The sequence below is a fragment of the Sitophilus oryzae genome, unplaced genomic scaffold, assembly GCF_002938485.1.
Source record: "Sitophilus oryzae breed Bouriz unplaced genomic scaffold, Soryzae_2.0 scaffold_360_pilon_pilon, whole genome shotgun sequence".
Lineage (NCBI taxonomy): Eukaryota > Metazoa > Arthropoda > Insecta > Coleoptera > Curculionidae > Sitophilus > Sitophilus oryzae.
The window spans coordinates 1-27,042 of NW_022146930.1; the positions used below are offsets into that span (position 1 = coordinate 1).

Consider the following 27,042-nt stretch of genomic DNA (forward strand, 5'->3'; position numbering starts at 1 on the left):
AACTCAAGAATCATACTTCTTCAGCTAATGGTAAACTGCTGATGGACACATGTCATCCAGTTCAGAAGGACCCAGTCCAGGAAAGTTTTCTCGTTATAATTCGGTTTTAATATATTCTTTTGGTGATAATAATGTTATTTAATAATGAATTTTTACCCCCCAACTCAAGAATCATACTTCTTCAGCTAATGGTAAACTGCTGATGGACACATGCCATCCAGTTCAGAAGAACCACACAGTTGCCAGTTGTTCAGGAAAACATAACTAAGTAATAATTAAAGTTAAATTAACTTCAGTCTTTAACCACTCTTCGAATATAGTGTTTTTAACCAAAGTTTTTGTAAATAAGAAATAGAATGGCAACACTGCATAGTGCTTCAAATAAACATAGTGTACTATATGCCGAATTTTATGCTGAATCCAATTATTATCTATAGAAAAATGAGGGATGCAATTTAAAAAAAAAACTTAAAACTTTATCATAACTTTTTTTGTGACTTCCTGTATACAACAAAATATTTTTAAGATAAAAAAATAAAATTTTTTCATATCTTTCAAAACAACGACGATATTGGACTTGGACCTCGCAGTAAATGAGCTACCTTATTTTATAATCATTCCTTATGATAAAAATGCAATAAGATTACTTTATTTTTAAGACACGTTGCATATAGCCCATATAGGTATAGGTGTGTTATTGCAACGATAAGGAGTGGAGAATAAATAATAAATACTGGCACAAATATTTATTTAAATAAATAAGCAAAACGAAAATTTTCCTAATACCACCTTTTATTTTTTTTAAATACCTATATTGATAAGATTATTATTTTCACCATCTTAACTAGTGAATATACTGGTTTAAATATACATATTTTGAAGTGTGTTGTTTTAGAAAATTTTTATGACAAATATTCAAAAATTTATAAAAAATTTTATAAATTTTCTGTCCAATAGAGAACACAAAAAACACGTTTTTTGAATAAAACGTTTACATGAATTTCTCTGTCAATAAATTTCATAGACTTGGTTATCAAACCGTGTAGATTACTTAAATACCTACAAATTTTCTAAAAAGAAAAATTGACACGTTTTTTGAACAAAACAAAATAATATTAACTAAACAAAACTAGAAAACGTAATTTTTACCACATCAGAAGCAAATAAAAATTAATACGTAGCCAAGAGTCATAAAATTCAAGATTTCTCGGGGGAGGCCCAGCAGTACCTGGGGGGGGGGACCGTCACCCCCGGGCACCCCTGTAGTTACGCCAATGGAAATGACGATCAATGACATTTACCATATAAATTTACATATAGAATGACAGCGATCTACTTTTAATGCAAAAATACTTAAAATATCTCTTCTTTAAACCTTTTTCTAAACTTTCAAATTACAAAAATTCGCTATGCTTTAATATGCAGGCACAAACACAGGAGCCATCCGGTCCTCTCATTTCCAACTATACACACCCTGTTGCCAAATCTAACCTTTTTATTCTCTTACCACACAGTGTAAAGTGCAAATATAAACTACTCATAAAGGAAAACAGATTCCTGCAATATTTAACGTCAAATTGAGGTCATTTCCTCTAATAAAACCTTCCTCGCCTTTTGTTGTTGCAAACAAAACTCATTATATATGTACCTTGAACAAAGTCTGATAACTTTTACGAGTCTACAAACAGTGTGGCAACGCTGTTAGACGCGTTCTTGTTCTCCCTTCTTCAAATTCAAAGCGCCGCCTGCTTGATTCAGTCTGGGTTTGTGTGAGTGTAGTAGCATTGAAGTTAAAGAGATAAATAATTTTTGTAATCTTGTTAAAGTCTATTAAAATCGACTTAATTTAAAATAAAACTTAGTGTACCGAGTTCTTTGGCAGGTTTTTTGATCAAAACAACCGGAAAAATCATCTAAAATGGCTTCTTTCCTCACGTTCGCAGTGGCTTTAATTTTGGCTGTAAATGCTGGTAAGGGCGTTATTTAGTCATTTAAAAAATAGTAGAAACTTTTTTTTTCTTTTTTTTTGTAATATTTAATTTTATTTTTTTTTAATTATATTTTTTAATTATTATATTATTTGATTATATATTTTTTTTTGAAAAAATGTATGAATTTTCCGAACTTAAAAAATTACATTTTCCTCTGGTAAACATTGTGTTGGACCTTTGCCAAGTTACTTGGGGAATTAAAATTATTTTTATAGAAGTTATTCATTTTGTGACATTGAATTCTTAAAAAAAAGCAGAGATTTAAGTGCGTTTTAATTACACTAAAATTCATTTAACTAAACGACCAAAGCCAGCTTGATCATCAGTATTTTTAGCACGTTTTATAGCTTCCTTTTTTTATTCTTTATTTTCCTTTTAATTAGTTGATTTCAATTTCTAGTTTTTTAGAAAATAGCATTTTTTGGTAATAATTCCTCTTCACATTCGCATTTGCGTTGTATTATTTTTCAATGCGTTATATTTTTATTTATTTAATACTGTTTTAATATTGTTATACATTTATTTCATTGAGTTATATTTTATTTATTTAATATGTTTTTATTTATCGGTAGGTACCTTGGATTGATTAATAAATTCAATAATAGTCAGATAAGAGTGTATAAATGTTATTACTACCGTATGATCGAAAAAAAACGGACAGGGAATTCGTCCAGCTGGCTAAGAAGTGACGATCGATGACATTTCTCTTATAAATTTAGATAGAAAATGACAACGATCTTCATTTCATAGCCATCGATGACGCCGTTTTTTTCGGTCATATTGTATAATATATAGGTACATTTTTTTAAGTTCAATCAATCTTTACCCAGTTAATTGTGGAATATTTTTGTATAAAGGTTATCGGTTTTAGAGTAAATTCATTTTAAAAATAAAAAAATCAGACTTTGTCTTATTAACTATAAACTCATGATTCTGAGTCATTGTACAATTATAAATAACAAATTTGCATACACTAATGTTAGAAACCGTCCACCATATTGTTTCCTCGTGTCCTATTCTTGCCAAGAAAGAATATCTGAAAAGGCATAATGCAGTAGCGAGTCACTTGCATTGGAATATTTGTAAATACTACAACCTCCCGACATCATAAGCCAAAACCAGTAGAGGACTCAAGATGTTACCGTGTTATGGGACATCCAAGTTCAGACGGATCGAACTATTCTAGCGAACAAACCAGATACTATTATAAAAGATAAGAAAACAAACGTGTGTTTCATCATAGATGTAGCAATACCATCTGACTACAATCTCATTCAGAAAGAGGCAGAAAAAAGTATAAAGTACCGTGATCTTGAAATTGAGATGCAAAGACTGTGGAATATGCGCGCGAAAATCATTCCTGTAATATTTGGAGCAACAGACAGACAGACAGACAGACAGACACCATGAAAATATTTTGTATTTAGGTCATTTATGAGGTTTTTAATGTGTACTTCATACTCCAATTTTAACCCTAGATTAGATTTTTTGAGATGGTTACCAGTACAGTTAAAACCATATACCCAGTCTACAGTCCCTTCTGTGAAAAGATCAAACATTAAGTTAAACTAAGTTAACGTAAAAGAAAGATACGACCGTTTATGCTACAAAGAACATATATTTCGACACTCTCAGGAGAATCAAAATTTATAGGGTATTTTTCGTTGAACTAGAACTATGAAATTTGGCAAGCAATACCGTCTCATACTACGAGTATAGGAAAAAATCTGATAACTATACAATTTTATAAAATGGAAATTGCTGTTTTTTTTGTTCCATTCATGTTTTAGACTGTTGATACATGACGCCATGTGGTGGTAATAATATCACAACGATTAGATAGATATATTAATATAGTAATTTTTATAATTCCTTAATCAAATGTTAGCTATATAGATAATGCATGTAATATTGATTCATTATCTCAAGTTAATAAATAAATTAAGGTATAATTCTAATGTTTACTTGAAGATTATGTTTTTGTTCCCTACTTATTAGCAATTTCATTGATACATATATGTTGCCTTGATATCTACGTCCTGTATTTTTTCAATAAATATTAATTTTTCACCCTTATTGATCATATTTTGATACTGTCACACTTGTTTATATAGTTTTCTCGCCTTATGTCAAAATTTACCTTATTTTTATGGTGTTGCCAACATCGCAATATTTAAAATGCTTTGTCAATTTTTTTAAGTACAACACTCTGTATATTATTTTTCTCTTACATGCAGAATTAAGAAGTGAGCATTTTGTATATATATAATATACCCCTAACTCAAGAATCATACTTCTTCAGCTAAAGGTCCAGGCAAGTTTTCTCGTTATAATTCGGTTTTAATATATTCTTTTGGTGATAATAATGTTATTTAATAATGAATTTATACCCCCCAACTCAAGAATCATACTTCTTCAGCTAATGGTAAACTGCTGATGGACACATGTCATCCAGTTCAGAAGGACCCAGTCCAGGAAAGTTTTCTCGTTATAATTCGGTTTTAATATATTCTTTTGGTGATAATAATGTTATTTAATAATGAATATATACCCCCCAACTCAAGAATCATACTTCTTCAGCTAATGGTAAACTGTTGATGGACATATGCCATCCAGTACAAAAGGACCCAGTCCAGGAAAGTTTTCTCGTTATAATTCTGTTTTAATATATTCTTTTAGTGATAATAATATTATTTAATAATGAATATATACCCCCCAACTCAAGAATCATACTTCTTCAGCTAATGGTAAACTGTTGATGGACACATGCCATTCAGTTCAAAAGGACCCAGTCCAGGAAAGTTTTCTCGTTATAATTCGATTTTAATATATTCTTTTAGTGATAATAATGTTATTTAATAATGAATTTATACCTCCCAACTTAAAAATCATACTTCTTCAGCTAATGGTAAACTGTTGATGGACACATGCCATCCAGTTCAAAAGGACCCAGTCCAGGAAAGTTTTCTCGTTATAATTCGGTTTTCATATATTCTTTTAGTGATAATAATGTTATTTAATAATGAATTTATACCTTCCAACTTAAAAATCATACTTCTTCAGCTAATGGTAAACTGTTGATGGACACATGCCATCCAGTTCAAAAGGACCCAGTCCAGGAAAGTTTTCTCGTTATAATTCTGTTTTAATATATTCTTTTAGTGATAATAATATTATTTAATAATGAATATATACCCCCCAACTCAAGAATCATACTTCTTCAGCTAATGGTAAACTGTTGATGGACACATGCCATTCAGTTCAAAAGGACCCATTCCAGGAAAGTTTTCTCGTTATAATTCGATTTTAATATATTCTTTTAGTGATAATAATGTTATTTAATAATGAATTTATACCTCCCAACTTAAAAATCATACTTCTTCAGCTAATGGTAAACTGTTGATGGATACATGCCATCCAGTACAAAAGGACCCAGTCCAGGAAAGTTTTCTCGTTATAATTCGATTTTAATATATTCTTTTAGTGATAATAATGTTATTTAATAATGAATTTATACCTCCCAACTTAAAAATCATACTTCTTCAGCTAATGGTAAACTGTTGATGGACACATGCCATCCAGTTCAAAAGGACTCAGTCCAGGAAAGTTTTCTCATTATAATTCGGTTTTCATATATTCTTTTGGTAATAATAATATTATTTAATAATGAATCTATACCCCCCAACTCAAGAATCATACTTCTTCAGCTAATGGTAAACTGCTGATGGACACATGCCATCCAGTTCAAAAGGACCCAGCCCAGGAAAGTTTTCTCGTTATAATTCGGTTTTAATATATTCTTTTGGTAATAATAATGTTTTTTAATAATGAATTTATACCCCCAACTCAAGAATCAGACTTCTTCAGCTAATGGTAATCTGCTGATGGACACATGCCATCCAGTTCAAAAGGACCCAGTCCATGAAAGTTTTCTCGTTATAATTCTGTTTTAATATATTCTTTTAGTGATAATAATGTTATTTAATAATGAATTTATACCCCCCAACTCAAGAATCATACTTCTTCAGCTAATGGTAAACTGCTGATGGACACATGCCATCCAGTTCAAAAGGACCCAGTCCAGGAAAGTTTTCTCGTTATAATTCGGTTTTAATATATTTTTTTAGTGATAATAATGTTATTTAATAATGAATTTATACCCCCCAACTCAAGAATCATACTTCTTCAGCTAATGGTAAACTGCTGATGGACACATGTCATCCAGTTCAGAAGGACCCAGTCCAGGAAAGTTTTCTCGTTATAATTCGGTTTTAATATATTCTTTTGGTGATAATAATGTTATTTAATAATGAATCTATACCCCCCAACTCAAGAATCATACTTCTTCAGCTAATGGTAAACTGCTGATGGACACATGCCATCCAGTTCAAAAGGACCCAGTCCAGGAAAGTTTTCTCGTTATAATTCGGTTTTAATATATTCTTTTGGTAATAATAATATTATTTAATAATGAATCTATTCCCCCAACTCAAGAATCATACTTCTTCAGCTAATGGTAAACTGCTGATGGACACATGCCATCCAGTTCAAAAGGACCCAGTCCAGGAAAGTTTTCTCGTTATAATTCGGTTTTAATATATTCTTTTGGTAATAATAATATTATTTAATAATGAATCTATACCCCCCAACTCAAGAATCATACTTCTTCAGCTAATGGTAAACTGCTGATGGACACATGCCATCCAGTTCAAAAGGACCCAGTCCAGGAAAGTTTTCTCGTTATAATTCGGTTTTAATATATTCTTTTAGTGATAATAATGTTATTTAATAATGAATTTATACCCCCCAACTCAAGAATCATACTTCTTCAGCTAATGGTAAACTGCTGATGGACACATGCCATCCAGTTCAGAAGAACCACACAGTTGCCAGTTGTTTAGGAAAAACACATGCCATCCAGTTCAAAAGGACCCAGTCCAGGAAAGTTTTTTCGTTATAATTCGGTTTTAATATATTCTTTTGGTAATAATAATATTATTTAATAATGAATCTATACCCCCCAACTCAAGAATCATACTTCTTCAGCTAATGGTAAACTGCTGATGGACACATGCCATCCAGTTCAAAAGGACCCAGTCCAGGAAAGTTTTCTCGTTATAATTCGGTTTTAATATATTCTTTTGATGATAATAATGTTATTTAATAATGAATTTATACCCCCAACTCAAGAATCATACTTCTTCAGCTAATGGTAAACTGCTGATGGACACATGCCATCCAGTTCAGAAGAACCACACAGTTGCCAGTTGTTTAGGAAAACACATGCCATCCAGTTCAAAAGGACCCAGTCCAGGAAAGTTTTTTCGTTATAATTCGGTTTTAATATATTCTTTTGGTAATAATAATATTATTTAATAATGAATCTATACCCCCCAACTCAAGAATCATACTTCTTCAGCTAATGGTAAACTGCTGATGGACACATGCCATCCAGTTCAAAAGGACCCAGCCCAGGAAAGTTTTCTCGTTATAATTCGGTTTTAATATATTCTTTTGGTAATAATAATGTTTTTTAATAATGAATGTATATCCCCCAACTCAAGAATCATACTTCTTCTGGTAATGGTAAACTGTTGATGGACACATGCCATCCAGTTCAAAAGGACCCAGTCCAAGAAAGTTTTCTCGTTATAATTCGATTTTAATATATTCTTATAGTGATAATAATGTTATTTAATAATGAATTTATACCTCCCAACTTAAGAATCATACTTCTTCAGCTAATGGTAAACTGCTGATGGACACATGCCATCCAGTTCAGAAGAACCACACAGTTGCCAGTTGTTCAGGAAAACATAACTAAGTAATAATTAAAGTTAAATTAACTTCAGTTTTTAACCACTCTTCGAATATAGTGTTTTTAACCAAAGTTTTTGCAAATAAGAAATAGAATGGCAACACTGCATAGTGCTTCAAATAAACATAGTGTACTATATGCCGAATTTTATGCTGAATCCAATTATTATCTATAGAAAAATGAGGGATGCAATTTAAAAAAAAACATAAAACTTTATCATAACTTTTTTTGTGACTTCCTGTATACAACAAAATATTTTTAAGATAAAAAAAATAAAAATTTTTCATATCTTCCAAAACAACGACGATATTGGACTTCCTCGCAGTAAATAAGCTACCTTATTTTATAATCATTCCTTATGATAAAAATGCAATAAGATTACCTTATTTTTAAGACACGTTGCATATAGCCCATATAGGTGTGTTATTGCAACGATAAAGAGTGGAGAATAAATAATAAATACTGGCACAAATATTTATTTAAATAAATAAGCAAAACGAAAATTTTCCTAATACCACCTTTTATTTTTTTTTAAATACCTATATTGATAAGATTATTATTTTCACCATGTAAACTAGTGAATATACTGGTTTAAATATACATATTTTGAGGTGTGTTGTTTTAGAAAATTTTTATGACAAATATTCAAAAATTTATAAATTTTTTTATAAATTTTCTGTCCAATAGAGAACACAAAAAACACATTTTTTGAATAAAACGTTTACATGAATTTCTCTGTCAATAAATTTCATAGACTTGGTTATCAAACCGTGTAGATTACTTAAATAATTACAAATTTTCTAAAAAGAAAAATTAACACGTTTTTTGAACAAAACAAAATAATATTAACTAAACAAAACTAGAAAACGTAATTTTTACTACATCAGAAGCAAATAAAAATTAATACGTAGCCAAGAGTCATAAAATTCAAGATTTCTCGGGGGAGGCCCAGCAGTACCTGGGGGGGGGGGACCGTCACCCCCGGGCACCCCTGTAGTTACGCCAATGGAAATGACGATCAATGACATTTACCATATAAATTTACATATAAAATGACAGCGATCTACTTTTAATGCAAAAGTACTTAAAATATCTCTTCTTTAAACCTTTTTCTAAACTTTCAAATTACAAAAATTCGCTATGCTTTAATATACAGACACAAACACAGGAGCCATCCGGTCCTCTCATTTCCAACTATACACACCCTGTTGCCAAATCTAACCTTTTTATTCTCTTACCACACAGTGTAAAGTGCAAATATAAACTACTCATAAAGGAAAACAGATTCCTGCAATATTTAACGTCAAATTGAGGTCATTTCCTCTAATAAAACCTTCCTCGCCTTATGTTGTTGCAAACAAAACTCATTATATATGTACCTTGAACAAAGTCTGATAACTTTTACGAGTCTACAAACAGTGTGGCAACGCTGTTAGACGCGTTCTTGTTCTCCCTTCTTCAAATTCAAAGCGCCGCCTGCTTGATTCAGTCTGGGTTTGTGCGAGTGTAGTAGCATTGAAGCTAAAGAGATAAATAATTTTTGTAATCTTGTTAAAGTATATTAAAATCGATTTAATTTAAAATAAAACTTGGTGTACCGAGTTCTTTGGCAGGTTTTTTGATCAAAACAACCGGAAAAATCATCTAAAATGGCTTCTTTCCTCACGTTCGCAGTGGCTTTAATTTTGGCTGTAAATGCTGGTAAGGGCGTTATTTAGTCATTTAAAAAGTAGTAGAAACTTTTTTTTTCTTTTTTTTTTTGTAATATTTAATTTTATTTTTTTTTAATAAGTTATTCATTTTGTGACATTGAATTCTTAAAAAAAAGCAGAGATTTAAGTGCGTTTTAATTACACTAAAATTCATTTAACTAAACGACCAAAGCCAGCTTGATCATCAGTATTTTTGGCACGTTTTATAGCTTCCCTTTTTTATTCTTTATTTTCCTTTTAATTAGTTGATTTCAATTTCTAGTTTTTTAGAAAATCGCATTTTTTTGGTAATAATTCCTCTTCACATTCGCACTTGCGTTGTATTATTTTTCAATGCGTTATATTTTTATTTATTTAATACTGTTTTAATGTTGTTATACATTTATTTCATTGAGTTATATTTTATTTATTTAATATGTTTTTATTTATCGGTAGGTACCTTGGATTGATTAATAAATTCAATAATAGTCAGATAAGAGTGTATAAATGTTATTACTACCGTATGATAAAAAAAAACGGACAGGGAATTCGTCCAGCTGGTTAAGAAGTGACGATCGATGACATTTCCCTTATAAATTTAGATAGAAAATGACAACGATCTTCATTTCATAGCCATCGATGACGCCGTTTTTTTTTCGGTCATATTGTATAATATATAGGTACATTTTTTTAAGTTCAATCAATCTTTACCCAGTTAATTGTGGAATATTTTTGTATAAAGGTTATCGGTTTTAGAGTAAATTCATTTTAAAAATAAAAAAATCAGACTTTGTCTTATTAATTATAAACTCATGATTCTGAGTCATTGTACAATTATAAATAACAAATTTGCATACACTAATGTGTATTATTATACCTACCTAATGTTACATGTATAGTAAGAGATTTGTGTGTATTTAACTACACAGTTTCTAATATTTTTTAATTAATAGACTAGAATAGTAAATAATAATATGTATGTTATGGTACAAGGTTATGATTTCTACAGGATGATCTCTACTTTTTATGTTCTAATATATTTCTTATATTCTTGTAGTTTCGTTTTATTCTCAAACTAATGATTTCTGTTTGTCTCACAATTTTTATTTTATCATTTTATACCTTAAAGGGTGGTATAGTCTGTCCAACGAGAAGATCCTTGACAGTGATAGGTGTGTCTGTCATTTTAATTTCAAAGTAGTTTATTTTATTTTACAAAGAAATAAGTTGGTACAACTGGAACGCATAGCAGGAAATATTTAAAATTTGATTGACAAGATGACAAGTGCTGTGGACAAGTGATTACTTCAAAATATTGTGAAAAAAACTGTATAAAACTGAAAAAATGTAATCATCTGCCAGGCATTGGCTTTCTTTGTCACTCACATTGCTTAAATCATGATACCGCGGCCATTTTGTCAACAAAGAAGCTGGCCGGCTGTCCTGGCAAGTGATTTAAAACAATTTTGCTTTTTACAATATTAAATTACCATTTGGATGTATTTAATGCGATTATTCAATTAACTGGTAAGTCAGAAATTACACACAAATACTTTATTCGTAAATACAACTAAGATGTAAACGTAGTTTTGTATTTTTAGATTTCAACTTTTGCAAAGACCCGCCGATAGAACTTGCCTGGCAGCGTACCTGTTTAACTAAACGTATTATTTCCTGATAATAATATCAAAACACGTAAGTACCTCTATAATTTATGATGACAAATGATTTTGATTATGTTTTATGTTATTTAAATACTTTCTAACCTCAAATAATAGTAAGATCCTTGTTTATATCGCACAGCCCGTTCAAAACTGTATTGTCTTCAAAAAATGTTTACAAAACAAACAATTATTACAAAAACAATGTCCTTTTAATCTGATTTATACCTCAGAAGGATGCCAGTAAAATTTTATTAAATCAACATTATATTATTTGGCCATTAATATCCAAAAAGGAGCATATTGCCTTAACTTAAATTTACATTTACTTCTCCTGACAATGTTCTCTATATTCTTTATTTTGAGTTAGTAAACTTTTGAACGGGATGTGCGATATATAAAATACATAATATATCCAAGGGTATGATCTGATAAAAGTATTTTTTGATGCATTTTTTGGTTGTTTATGCACGTTGGCTTGGTTTATGTTTTATTCAGCTGATATTTATTTGGTATAACAGTTTTTTTTTTGCCTTTGGAATGGCATGCATTGAGGCTAGATAGTGTTTCATTAGATCATTAAAGGAATTTAAATTAGCATATATTTTTTGGCATATTAGTGTATTATCATGATACAGGTAGTTGTATCATAGTGCCTTATGCATGTTTTTTACCTATTATATACTTATATAATATATTATCAGTAAAGATGATAACATACTACTAAAATGTCTTTTTAATAGTATGTTTATCTTTCCAATTCACTAGTTATTTGCAAAATGTATTTTGAACTAATTTAAGTCATTAATTGATCATCTTTCTTTTTCAGGTTCCGGGATATTATTTTTCATTGTTAAAAAAATATAATATTTTTATATATTTTTGTAATATAAATCGCAGCTCTAAAAAATAAATGATATTGTTTACTAATGTGTAATTTATTTACTATGAATTTTCTCTGAAAATAATAAGTCTTTAATAATATCATTGATTTGCTGTGTAAAGTTAATAGACATATTTTTTAATACATTAAATTATATTAAAGTAATAAAAAATATGTTTATTAACTTTAAACAGTAAGTCAGTGATACTTATAAAAATATATTTTTTTTAAATTTCCCCTCTTTTAAGCCCCGCCCCTCCAATTCCCCTCAATTTAGCTAGTACTGCCAGGCGACACCAGGTGGCGTCTGTTTCCATTTTTTAACATGAAGTTAGCATTTCTTTAATGTACCTATTCTCTGGCAGGAAATATTTAAAATTTGATTGACAAGATGACAAGTGCTGTGGACAAGTGATTACTTCAAAATATTGTGAAAAAAACTGTATAAAACTGAAAAAATGTAATCGAGTTATTTTATTTAATAAAAACGGTATGTGTTAATACAAAACAAACAAGAACAAGACACTACATACCAAAAAAATATAAAAAAGAACTATTATTTACTTTCAAGCTTTATAAAACTACCCGCATTTTGTAATATTCCACAGGAATAAATAAAACAACATAGGTAAATAAAACAAACTATTTTATTAATAATAACACCTACCAAATTTTATACCTTAAAGGTTGATTAATTAATTTTAATCTTAATTTTTTTAAACCAGTACCTTTTGACATTATTTTTCTGCAGTACTAAAATCCATTATTTACCTATCGTGTGATGTCGATATTTTACAGCTGCTCCAGTTTTTAGTATGTGTTTAGTTTGATCCTTCTACCATATACGAGATGCACTTATCTACGACAAAATGGTATACAAACTTTATCGATGGCAACTTCATTAGTGTATAAGACTTTCTGCCTGGGCAGCGAGTATTAACCATAAACTGTGCTCTGGGTCTACAGTTAATTTTCACTCAATTTTTCTTCCACTTGACTTCAAAAGACACAAAACACATGTAATAATACGAATCAAAATGCATCATCTTCCAAAACGCAGGGTATTTAACAAAAGTTGACACAAAATTATAACCTATAATTTGGCAAGACTTTGACAAGCGTCAAAAATGACAAAAATCTAAAGGCGAGTTCATACGCATCGGCGTCCGTTTGTCGTTCATCATTCCGTCAAACCAATAAAATTGAAATACGATCTGTCATTTTTTAAATAAACCAATAAAACTGGTTAAAAACAACAAGACACGACATCCATAGATAACTTAAAAATTATTAGAAACTTTTTTTAGTAAAATAAGTAGATTGGTATGGGACGTCATCTGCTTTTCTTCTGTCATCGTCTGTCGAAATCTTACCTGAGAAAAAAAACAGAGTATATATATTTTTCCTTTTCCATTTTTCAAATAAATCGAAAATACCAGAAAATTAAAAAAAAATGGCGCCAGAGGCACGTATAGCCGCCCATACTAACATATGTTAATAAAAAGTTGGTAGGCAGTTCTTTTAGTTTCAAAGTAAAGGAATTTCTCCATTTTTTTGAAAACCGCGTTTCGCTAGCTACTGTAATTTTGGAGTTACGATTTTTTAAATTTTTAACCCCTTCCCATACCCCCTTACAAACCCCCCACCCCCACCAAAAATTAATGGCCAGATTCTCGGGTGGCACAGTATTTTTGCGCCAAATTTTGTTTAAAATCGGTTTAGCGGTTTTTGAGTTATCGTGTTACAGACAGACGGACAGACAGACAAACAGACACCATGAAAATATTTTGTATTTAGGTCATTTATGACGCAAATAACTCATTTTGAGTGAAATTAAAAAAAAAACTTCTTTTTGCCGATCTTAATAGCCTACCATACCACTGGAATTTTTCGGTTTTTTTCGACACTCTAAAATTCAGTACCTACGTTGCCATATTTTCAAGATATTATGTAGTTTAACTGAAAATTTAAAAGTTTTCAATTTTTTTTCACCAAAGAAACTCATAGACCTGTACTTTGTACTTCCCAAATCTCGTACTATATCTAGAAATTCATTTACCCAGTAGTAGTTATAAAAAGCATTTTTGGTAAACTCTGTCTCAAATAGTTCCTGAAAAAAAATAATGTTTTTAAGGTCCGATTAAATTTATATCTCCGAAACTAAAGTTTCAAAAAATCTGGTACTATATCTAGAAATTCATTTACCCAGCAGTAATTATAAAAAGTATTTTTATACAAATGATATATGATTTAGTGTAAAAATACTGTACTGAAAATGAAAAGAAATATAGCACATTGTTGTTCAGTTTTCGAATGCATATCAGTAACTGTAGATCAGAAAAAAACAAGTTATGGCAAATAAGAAAAATACAAATCTGTCAAGTGTTTTTTTTATCAGAAAGTCCAATATCTATTATCAAAAAGATATTAAAAACTTTTGAGTACTCTTCATGGCTTTAGGTAAACACAAGGTATTTTGTATGGCATTTTGCCAGAGTAGAGAGTATTTTTACAGGAAATATTATAGATCGACTTCGCCATAATTATCACATCTTTGACGCCGTTTTTTTCTCGATAGTATGGTACCTAACTTAGAGAATAGCATACCGGGTGTTGCATCGTCGGACGGGACATAAGAAATCCCAGGTAAATTTTAATGGAGTTAATTATTGGCTTCCCTAATTATTTTAGAGCATAATTCTATTTAGGTTTATTGAAGAGCTCTAAAACCCACATTTCAAAAGAATAACTTTAGATATTTTTGATTAGCTCGTTTACGAGTTATCGCCGATTTCTTTTTAAATATTTCTCCTTTCTTATGGCCCTGTATTTACTTATGAGCACCAGTCAAGGTAAAAGATAACTGTCAAATGAAGTTGTCATTTCAGAAATTTACCTATTTAGTGCTTTATTATTATTGAAAACTCATTCCTACATCGGAAATCTTAAAGATGTATTTATAAATACAAATTAATATGAATTAAAGTAAAATAAAGTAATCAATTACAAGGTTAATTATAGTATTATTACAATATTCATAAACTTATTAATTTACGTACTATTAAATTGTTAGAACTTTAGGATTTAAGAAGATGTTCAAATATTCCTCCATCGACTGCTAGACAATAACCCAGGCGATCATAAAATTCTCTTCTTACATTCGCTAGTTGGTAAACTGAAATTTTATTGCATTCGGCAGAAATAGCATTTTTTAACTCGTCTAGATTTGGGTATTTTTTATCCTTGTATATCCTGTTTTTTAAATGGCCCCAGAGAAAGAAATCATTTGGCGAAATATCAGGAGACCTTGCTGGCCAATTTACTATATGATTTAGGCCAATAACGTTTCCGTTAAAACTATTGTCTAAATATTCCAGAACAGCCAGGGTACTATGTGCCGGGCAGCCATCCATTTGGTACCAACCTTCCTGATTTTCCCTAGCGGCATCATGTAAAGCAGGTAAAATATGATTTTCGAGTAGTTCCAAATAATATTCTGCATTTAAATTTCGCGTAAGAAATAATGGCCCGATAATATTGTGTCCGAATATCCCTGCCCAAACATTTACTTTCTGTGGATATTGCGTCCTTGTTTCGACAAACCTGTGTTCGGTTTTCTTTGTTCCAATATCGGTAATTTTGAACATTGGGTTCATTATTTAAGGTAAACGTGCATTCGTCAGTGAAACATATGTTTCCATCATATCAAAACAAAATGCCTGCCGCCGTATTTCGTCCCCATCTCGTAGCTCTTGGTGATGCTTTTCATATTTGAAGGAATAGTATTTATGTAGTGTGATCTATTCCTATTTCATCCTCAAGTTTCCTTGTGCTGATCTTTCCATCGTTCTCTTCCACGCACAATAAAACTTCCAAGTCGGTATAATCTTCTCTGTGTTCCTGCCTTGCTTCACATCAGCAGATATTTATTAGGGTACGTTTGGTCTCAAATCTCTGGATATTCCTTGCGATTGTAGATTTTCCAGGTATCGGTCTATTTGGATACAGAGCAACAAACATGTCCGACACCTTTTGATAACTATTTCCTTGATAATACCATTTAATCATCAATACTTTTTCTTCGGTAGTGTAATTCATGGCTAATATTTTCGATGTAGGTATGAGTTTTCAATAATAATAAAGGTAAATTTCAATAAATAGGTAAATTTCTGAAATGACAGACTTCATTTGACAGTTATCTTTTACCTTGACTGGTGCTCATAAATAAATACAGGGCCATAAGAAAGGAGAAATATTTAAAAAGAAATCGGCGGTAACTCGTAAACGGGCTAATCAAAAATATCTAAAGTTATTCTTTTGAATTTGGGTTTTAGTGCTCTTCAATAAACCTAAATAGAATTATTCTCTAAAATAATTAGGGAAGCCAATAACTGACCCCATTAACATTTACATGGGATTTCCTATGTCCCGCTCGAAGATGCAACACCCGGTATATGTTGGTCTTTCAATAGTTAGTAGCCTTTCATAATTTTTAATGATTTCCCAATAATTTTTTTATTTTTTATGATCTACACTTCCGCTTTTGTTATCCAAAAGCGGTGTTGCCAGAAGGGAGAAATAGTCTTAATTTCAAGGAATTTTTTTTTCTGGTAGTGTTATGAATTCTAATTGTTAATTTTTGAAAATTTGATCAGGTATTTGTCGTTTGTAATTCCCTGATCTTTATTTTAGCCAATGGATTGAAATGCTACTCCTGCAACAGCAAAGACAGCACCGCCTGCGGTTGGGGATTGGCTTCCTTCACCTACAGCACTGAAGAATGTCAAAGTGCCGGATTTTTGAACGCCTTGGTAGGGCCTAAATGTTACAAGATCGAAGCTAAAGGTGAGATTAGAAAATATAATTTTATTTTTCTAGGTATATTAACTCAGAATCTTTCAACAACACCTTATTTGCTTATCAAATCTGCTCTACTAAATTTTACAAGATCTGTTTGGGTGGGTAAATGATCTTAAGTCGACTAGCTGACTAATGCATAGGCTGTGACTTTACTGTTAAAACAGATTTTTGTTTTGATTCTCAGCTCGCAGCTATAAGTAAATAACACATGGTATTTAAAAACTTCATTATAAAATAATGACACATTTTGTTTAGATAAGGTTATATAGTAATCGCAAAACAATTTCCGATGCATGTGATCAACTTGGAGCGACAAGCGACGGCGACAGCGCTGCCAGATTGTGATGGATTTATGAGATGAATCTTAATTTAAAATTGACAAACCAGATATTTATTATATCAATTTTTAAAGAGTTGTACGTGTTATTTTTAATTTATTAAAAAACTAGTCCCTTATGAAGATTATTATAACCGTTCTTATGGGTTATTTATTTATTGATGTATATCTTACAACGCCATAAGTGGCAATAACAAGTAAGAGGGTGCTATTAATGCACAAACTAATAATTAGCGATGGGAACTATCGAATGAATTAGACTATCGAATGGTTACTGAATGAATGATTTCAACTATCGAATGGTTTTATTCGAATAAAATCATTCATTCATTTGTATACTAAAGCATATGTGACAACCTCGCCGTGCAACTAAATGGTTATCGTTGAGCCAATGACTATGGAATGCTTTTGATAAATGAAATTTAGTATTCGTTTGATTTTAAGTACGTCAGTGCATTACTAGTTCTTCAAATTTTATAACTTCACCTTATAAATACTGTGCTATTTTTGCGTTTATTAAAATATTTAAAATACTAAAATAGTAGTTTTTTTTAATTGAGGATTGTGTGCGTGTGCGGGTGTCAAAATTTTTCCGAAAAATTTGTGTGATTTTCCGTAGCCCGATCTTTCAATTATTTTATTTTATATGGTATATATGGTCTATTTTTTAATGGGAAATTTTGAGAAGTAGCAATTTTTAAGAGAGATGAGATGAACTTAGAATTAATTTTTAAAATACATATTTGTATTTTAGATGTTTTAATAATATGAATTAGTTGAACTTAATAATCATATATATTTAAGTAATGTGGTTAAGTAAATGGGGGTGGGGGTTTATCGAACTCAAACTATGGGGTGTGAAAATTAAATTGAAAGTTTTACACGTGCCAATTTAAAAAAAAGTTAACGATGTTTGTATTTTGTTTATGCTAATTCTCTTACATGTAGTTTTTTGCCAAGAAATATTTCTATTTTTTAAAGTAAATGCCAGTAAAAATAAATATTATTTTTAAATAGTAATATAAAGTACCTAATATAAATAATTTTGATTTCTAATTTTTTATTTATATTTTCCTTCCATTACACTGCATGCTTAGAAAATTAATAAATGTTTATATTTCATGATTTTAAAGTTTGTTGTTAATATAACAAATTAGTTCTGTAATTATTATTATTTAATAAACCAACGTTGCCAAAAAATTTAAAGACTATTTTATTTTTAAATAGGATCTAATATAAATAATTTTGACATCTAATTTGTTGTTTATATTTTGCTACTACGTAAAAATATTTTTATATTAAATTATTTTAAATTTTGTTGTTAATTGGTATAACAAATTATTACTATTATTTTTATTAAACCAGTCTTTGCTTAAAAACATTAAAAATCATTTTCCTACATCCAAAATAACAAGTATTATTGCAGTGTAACAACAGAATATTAATAAAAAAATGCAAAATATATGAACTATACTATAACTAACTAAAGCCAAACAATAATATTCTTTGCTAATATCAACTAATACCAATATATGGCAACAGCGCCCTTCATATGTATTTTCTGTGTAAATACTAGCACCTCAATAAAAAAAAATAATGTGTTCTTATCTTTATATGACTCCTGCAAAAAATCAAAGATGCCGGCTTCTTTTCATAGCATTGCCAATCGACCGCTGTCGGGTTTCTCGGAAAGAAACCTACGTCGCCGTATAATAATATATTTATTATCGATCCTGACGAATAAATGAATTTCATAAATGAATGAATTTTATAAATGAATGGTTTTTGCTGCCGAATTACTAGAATACAATATTTCAAGGCAGATGACGCATCTATTCGATGATTTTTATTCGAATAGTTTTCAACGAATGTTTTTTTACTAGCTATCGAATTATTCGAATGAATTGCAACTATCGAATGTTTCGATAGTATTCATTCGATAGTTCCCACTACTACTAATAATCACAGAATTTAATAAAAACTAACTTTGAAATTGGTATAATGTGCCTATCAATCAAACTTACTTTTTTGACTGCAGTCAAGGATAATAAAGGACCTTTATTGTCACGTTCTCGTTCAAAATAGTTTTAAAAAACAGAGAAGCTCCAAGCACTTTGCTTCGACTGTTTAAATGCTTCGGAATATTTTCAACACACAAATTTCAAGAAATGCAATACAAAGACTCGAAAATTTAGTTCTTAAAAGAATAGCATAAGAGCTGACGACATATTTAGAGAACATATTTTAGGCAAGCTAGAATAACTAAAAATGTATAGTTTATTAACTGGTGAACCCAGAATCCTAAGTCTGGCTGGGGGATTGGGGTATTTCGCTACTGCGCAACCTATAACATTTGTAAAAAAATAAATCCAAAAAACATTCTGAGGCAACTTGAAATTTGTTTATTCTTAAATTTTAGCATCTATTTAACCTAGAAATAAGTATGCCAGACTTTTTTTTCGGGTTTAAAGTGTAACCCGACCATTGCAAATATGTTTAATTATTATACCTGGAAAACATACTTTAGGCATTCTAAAATTTTTACAGCGTGTTTATTAGATGATATTAAAAAATATGTGTTAATTGCCAGACGAATTCAATGGGATTTAATACTTGCCTGACGCGCATAAAGATTTTAAATGAGCGCGATAAGAAAGTCTTATGAGTATCTATAAGCGCGAGAAAGATAGTTATTCAGGCCCAGTCGGCAGCCGATGCGGCTGACGTTACAGCATTTTGGAGTCGTAAAAGTTTAAAAAAAACTAACTAATATTGAATACATAAAAAGAAAATGTTTTTAATAAAAATGTATGATTGAAATCCTTTCAATAAGAAGACTTTTTAATTAAGTATTTTGTATCTGTTTGTCTGCCTTCATCAAAAAGAATAACTTTGTCACTAGTAACTTTTTTACAAACTACACAACTTAAATGTTTTTTTATCCATTGTGATTTAGTAGTTAGTAGCGAAATTAGTAGTTACTTAAATATTTATTTGCAGTAATTATTCTAAACTATTTACACTATGCACATCAATATTTAATTTATAAGTACCTACATATTTGTACATGGTAACTTAATTCCAACAAAATAATCTCTGAATTAAAAGTCTGCAAATAATTGAAATGAAACCGAAAAAAAATTATTTTTATGAAAATTCGAAGTACTCCAAAATACTGTTACGTCAGCCGCATCGGCTGCCGACGGGTCTCAATAAACTATCTTTCGCCTTATAGATACTCGCAAAAGATTGTCGCGCTCATTTAAAATATTTATTCGCGTCAGGCAAGTATTAAAACCTACGTTGAATTCTGGCAATTAACACATATTTTTAATATCATCTAATCAACACGCTGTAAAAAATTTTAGAATGCCTAAAGTATGTTTTCCAGGTATAATAATGAAACATATTTGTAATGGTCAGGTTACACTTTAAACCCAAAAAAAAGTCTGACGTCAGAATGTTTCTATTGCTAGGTTAAATAGATGCTTAAAATTTAAGAATAAACAAATTTCAAGTTGCCTCAAGAATGTTTTTTGATTTATTTTTTTGCAATGTTATGGGTTGCGCAGTAGCGAAATACCCCCAATCCCCCAGCCAGACTTAGGATTCTGGGTTCACAAGTTATTAAACTTTATTTTTTTTTGTTATTCTATCTTGCCTAAAATATGTTCTCTAAATATGTCGCAAGCTCTCCGGCTAGTTTGTGCTTAAAAGTGCAATTTAAAAAAAAAGGCTATGAAAATAGGCAAAAAAATGAGAATTGCCCACAAAGATTCAACAACACGTTATTATATAAAATAATGACACTAGGATAATTGTCAAATAATAAAGAACAACATTGCTGATCGCGGCGCAATGTGACCAACATAGCGATAATAAAATTCGGTTTAAACTAATTTTTGCAGCTTTAATCTAACTAAAATATCTGTTACAATCATTTGCTCTATAAAGTAAAATGAAGAGCTGCTCGGTATCTTAAATCATACAACAAATTTAAACATTTTTGCCAAAATTTCATTCAGTCAGGTTTATAAACAGTCAGGTATATAATATCGACACGTCAGTGTCGATATTATTGATGACGTGCATCGGAAAATGTTTTGCGATTACTAATACATGCATCTAAGTACAAATACTGTTTTTATGTTCTCGATATGAATAATGTTGTTAATTGCTAAAGATATTTTCTGATTTGATATGTTCATTCCTGTTTTTATTACAAAGGCGTTTTAAATCGTTTCAGAATGATATCATAGACGCTAAAAGTTTAGGTCATTGCTAACAGTGGCGGACCTTGAAGTTTATTTTCGTCTTTTTTAATATACCCAAGTTGAAACAAACCATTGTAGAATTTAAAAGAGTCATTATTTTTTCGTTTGAGGTGTTCTCATTGACAATAAGAATAATATACCGGGTGTTCCATCGTCGAGCGGGACATAGGAAATCCCATGTAAATTTTAATGGGGTCAATTATTGGCTTCCCTAATTATTTTAGAGAATAATTCTATTTAGGTTTATTGAAGAGCACTAAAACCCACATTCAAAAGAATAACTTTAGATAATTTTGATTAGTCCGTTTACGAGTTATCGCCGATTTCTTTTTAAATATTTCTCCTTTCTTATGGCCCTGTATTTACTTAATTTACCAGTCAAGGTAAAAGATAACTGTCAAATGAAGTTGTCATTTCAGAAATTGATCTATTTAGTGCTTTATTATTATTATTAAAAACTCATACCTACATCGAAAATATTAGCCATGAATTACACTACCGAAGAAAAAGTATTGATGATTAAATGTATTATCAAGGAAATAGTTATCAAAAGGTGTCGGACATGTTTGCTGCTCTGTATCCGAATAGACCGATACCTGAAAATCTACGATCGCAAGGAATATCCAGAGATTTGAGACCAAAGGTACCCTGATAAATAACTGCAGATGTGAAGCAAGGCAGGAACAGAGAGAAGATGCAAGAAATGATACCGACTTGGAAGTTTTATTGTGCGTGGAAGAGAACGATGGAAAGATCAGCACAAGGAAACTTGAGGATGAAATAGGAATAGACTACAGCGTTTCGAATTTTGAAACGAAATAAACACTATTGCTTGAAATATGAAAATCATTACCAAGAGCTACGAGATGGGGACGAAATACGGCGGCAGGCGTTTTGTTTTGATATGATGGAAACATATGTTTCACTGACGAATGCACGTTTACCTTAAATAATGAACCCAATGTTCAAAATTACCGATATTGGAACAAAGAAAACCAACACAGGTTTGTCGAAACAAGGACGCAATATCCACAGAAAGTAAATGTTTGGGCAGGGATATTCGGACACAATATTATCGGGCCATTATTTCTTACGCGAAATTTAAATGCAGAATATTATTTGGAACTACTCGAAAATCATATTTTACCTGCTTTACATGGTGTCGCTAGGGAAAATCAGGAAGTTTGGTACCAAATGGATGGCTGCCCGGCACACAGTACCCTGGCTGTTCGGGAATATTTAGACAATAGTTTTAACGGAAACGTTATTGGTCTAAATCATACAGTAAACTCAGCAAGGTCTCCTGATATTTCGCCAAATGATTTCTTTCTCTGGGGCCATTTAAAAAACAGGATATACAAGGATAAAAAATACCCAAATCTAGACGAGTTAAAAAATTGTATTTCTGCCGAATGCAATAGAATTTCAGTTTACTAACTAGCGAATGTAAGAAGAGAATTTTATGATCGCCTGGGTTATTGTCTAGCAGTCGATGGAGGAATATTTGAACATCTTCTTAAATCGTAAAGTTCTAACAATTTAACAGTACCTAAATTAATAAGTTATTGAATATCGTAATAATACTATAATTAACCTTGTAATTGATTACTTTATTCTACTTTAATTCATATTAATTTGTATTTATAAATACATCTTTAAGATTTCCGATGTAGGAATGAGTTTTGAGACAGTTATCTTTTACCTTGACTGGTGCTCATAAGTAAATACAGGGCCATAAGAAAAGAGAAATATTTAAAAAGAAATCGGCGATAACTCGTAAACGAGCTAATCAAAAATATCTAAAGTTATGATGAGATGCAACACCCGGTATGAGTAATAGAAACAATAAAATAGCAGGTTTATTTAGATTTTATAAAACTAGAACGCTTCGTTTGAGTAAGTAATGTTTTTTGTATCATCCAATATTAAATTTTATTTTTTTTTGTCATTTTTATTTGTTTTTCTGGTATTTTAGTAAGTTTTTAAACTATACCTTTGTTAATTCTCTGTCATTTTTTGTAAATTTATTAAAATAGGACACTCTGTACGACATTATATTAATGCTAATCGTTTTATAAACGAAAATATAATTATAGCTGTTAATTGTAGCTTAATTATGTTTGTTTTACGAATCATTTTTGTTATATTATTATATGTGTATATAAATATACACCAACAACATGAACACAGCCATGTTCAAATATAAACGTATTTAATTATTAATTTAGTAGTTATTAAGCAATGTCAAACTTAAAAAGGTATCCTACGTGCCTCACTAGACCACAATTAGTTTGTTGAATGCATATTTAACAAAGTATAGAAGGGTATAATTACTTGTATATACATAAGATGTGTGTTTTGTATGCCTACGTATATAAAATATAAAAATAGCATTGAGGGGTATGTAAAAATAGGACTTCCTATGCCTTTTATTGGGTGATTGAAACTACCCAGGGGTTAAATCGTTCGAAGGGAGAAGGTAATTTTTGTAATTTCCTTAGACAAAAAATAGGAAAGTATGTCAACTACAGGTCTTTTTAATGATATATTGGGGTTAACGTTCTTTTTTTAGTACAAAAGTAGTTATTTTATGCCTGGTTCAAGTCGATACTGAAAAATAATCAAATATCATTAAAATAATATTGTTAAAGAAATATACAACATTTTAAATATTTCTTAAAAGATTTTAATATTTTCCTAGTTTTTTGATATTTTTTATATTATATGTATAACCCTAGATCATAACTACATAGACCCATTTTTTTGATAGAATCTTGTAGCCGATATTAAATGCTGGTTGTCACTTGAGTCCAACGTTGGTTTCAACGTTGTAACCAACAGTTGGCAAAGGTTTTGACAATATTGTAATTGACAAGCGTGATGACAAACATCAACAAAATTTTCCTTATGTTTGGACTAAATTTTCTCGAAAACAAAAACATAATTTAAAGTTCCGTTACAATACGGCAATAGATTGAAGTTTTCTGATTACAGTGATATATTCGCTCGCTATTTTATGACAAATGCTGAAGCTCTGCAAACCTTAATCAAGCCTTAATCAAATCACGTGTGTTTGGAATTTTGGGTGTGGCTTAACACGACAGGATCAGGCTAAGCCTTAGGCAGATTTCTGAAATATAATATATATTTCCTTCGGCCACACACCCGTTTTACCCGACCCCTGAGAGCGACCCGAACAGTACAGCGTAATAGACTCGTCCTGCAGCCAGATCTTAGAGTAATGGCAGTAGATTTGATTCATGTATTTTTCCTTGTTTTCCAGATGACCAAGGTAACTCATACATCGCCAGAGGATGCCAGAATCCACCAGCATTCGGTTGCGAAGCCATAGCCAAGACTGCAGGCTGGCTTTCCGGAGAAACTTACCAGAGTTCTTGCAGCACTTGTGAAACAGATAAGTGCAACTCTGCCACCAAACTCACCGGATTCACTGTCTTCGGTCTTTTGCTTGCCACCCTGGCATTCCTGTTCTAAAACATCCGCAAAAACGCTTTAATTTTGCTTTTCTACCCATTTTCTTCAAGTTATTTATTATGATAGTCTATTATTAAGTGTGTAGTTTGTATAGACAAAAGCTTTTTTCTAAATTCTTTGTCTTTAATTGTGATTATTTCTGTCGGTGTTTATAGAAATGGACCACATCGGAAACAATCTAAAGTGGGCCATACATGTTTGAAATTTTCGATTTACCTAGCCACAGAAGGCATTTTCCTGGAAGCATGTTACAACGTGTATGGCCCACTTTAAAAAAATATTCTTTGTACATTTTGTTTAAAACATTAATAATAATTGAGCATAAAGTGGGTCACACACGTTCAATTTACTTGACAATAGTTTCTCATAGTCAAAAAGTTATTTATGATAGTGTATGTTAAATGTATATAATATATAGATCGTCAAATATAGGGTATTTGGCACTTTTTTTGTGATAATTGATAATGTTCCAAGGCAATAGTAGGAGATCTTGTATCTCATAAGAGTCTATTTAGACAACTGTTAAGTCTGTGTAGGATATTATAGCACTTGCTAAGTCTGTGTACGGCATGATAGCACCTGCTTAACTTAAAAAATACTTTATTTTTTCACCTAAATATCAAAACAAAAATAAACAAAGGCATTTCTCACAGTTTGCAACAAGTATCCTATATTTGATGAGCTATAATTTATTAATTTTTCTACTTTTTTTTCTTGTATGTATAGTATTAAGTTTTTAATAAAATACCATAGCAAAAAAAATATGCATACGTGTTCGAAATCCTTCTTATATTGTTTCAAATTTGATAAGAGTAAATTTTACAGCATTTCAATACATTTGTTAATTTTTAATTTGTTTTAAGCATGATTATAGCCTGTATGTCTCAATTTTATAATACCAATTTTTGTATACTATCTATAAAACATTTACTAAAGTCTAATATTTCCTAATAAAACTATTAGAGTGGGTCACACACGTTAAATGTTTACTGGACAAAAGTGTCTGAATGACTCGGTTATAGATTTTCTAACGTGCATGTCCCACTTTAAAATCATATTTTTGAATAACTTTCTTTGAAATATTATAAAATAACATTGACGGCACTATCTATAGCTATATTGAAATATATTTTTCTATATCATCTATCTATCGAGCGTTAAATACATTGTACCATGTAACAGAAAATATAATGATATATTTAAGATTTATATATATGAAAAATAAAAATAAATGTTATTGCATTTTAGAACTGTGTTAGAACGCGGTAGAAAAAGCTTTTTATTGTAGGTTAGGTTTAAAAATGTGTACAACAAAGTGTCTCCTAAGTGTGTTTCTTGTTAAGTATAGCTTTAGCATCTTTTTTTATATTTTAAAAAAAATAAATTTTGTTTTTTAACCCGTCTTTTCATTGGAGCCTAAGTTTTTAAATGAAAAAAGTAAATATTTTTTTTCCATATCAACTGTTAAAATTGCCTTGTATCCACTGATATCTATCAAAAATAGTAGATAAAATAGTACTTTATCCGCAAGGATAGATTAAATGATACTTTAACAGGGAGGATAGGTAAAAAACATTATTTCTTCTCGCACGTTTTTTAATTGCTTCCATTTTTGAAAATTTTTGTATTCCTTTTCATAAGTTATTCGGGATTTATGAAAGAGAATTAAAAAATATTGACTCAAAACTGACAACTAAGAGACAGCTTTATTTATTTGTCAAATTAAATTGAAATAATAATTTCGGAATATTTTTGGAACTCGTTATGGAAAAAAAATAATTTTTTATACATGACGATAAAATTGCATTATCGTCTCACGAAATTAATTCACAAAATACCATTTTATCGTCTTGTATAAAAAATAACTATTGTTTAAATTTGTTATAAGATTTTTATTATCTCAGCCTCATGTAAATAAGTATAGGCTTGGTGCATTTCAGTTCATTTAATTGTTGCAGATTATTAAAAAAAATATTAAAAAATCTTCTTCTTCTTCTTATCACGCCCACTCCTGCCGAAGGTTGGCGATCCA

General features: G+C 30.4%; 1 protein-coding gene across 1 annotated transcript; it reads left to right on the forward strand.

Annotated features, from left to right (window-relative positions):
- Positions 1-9,272: 9,272 nt before the first annotated feature.
- LOC115885074 lies at positions 9,273-26,100 on the forward strand. Its single transcript, XM_030903838.1, has 3 exons — positions 9,273-9,510; positions 16,737-16,889; positions 24,799-26,100. The coding sequence occupies exons 1-3, from the start codon at positions 9,459-9,461 to the stop codon at positions 25,008-25,010; spliced, it is 417 nt and encodes a 138-aa protein (XP_030759698.1). The 5' UTR covers positions 9,273-9,458; the 3' UTR covers positions 25,011-26,100.
- The last annotated feature ends 942 nt before the right edge of the window (positions 26,101-27,042 follow it).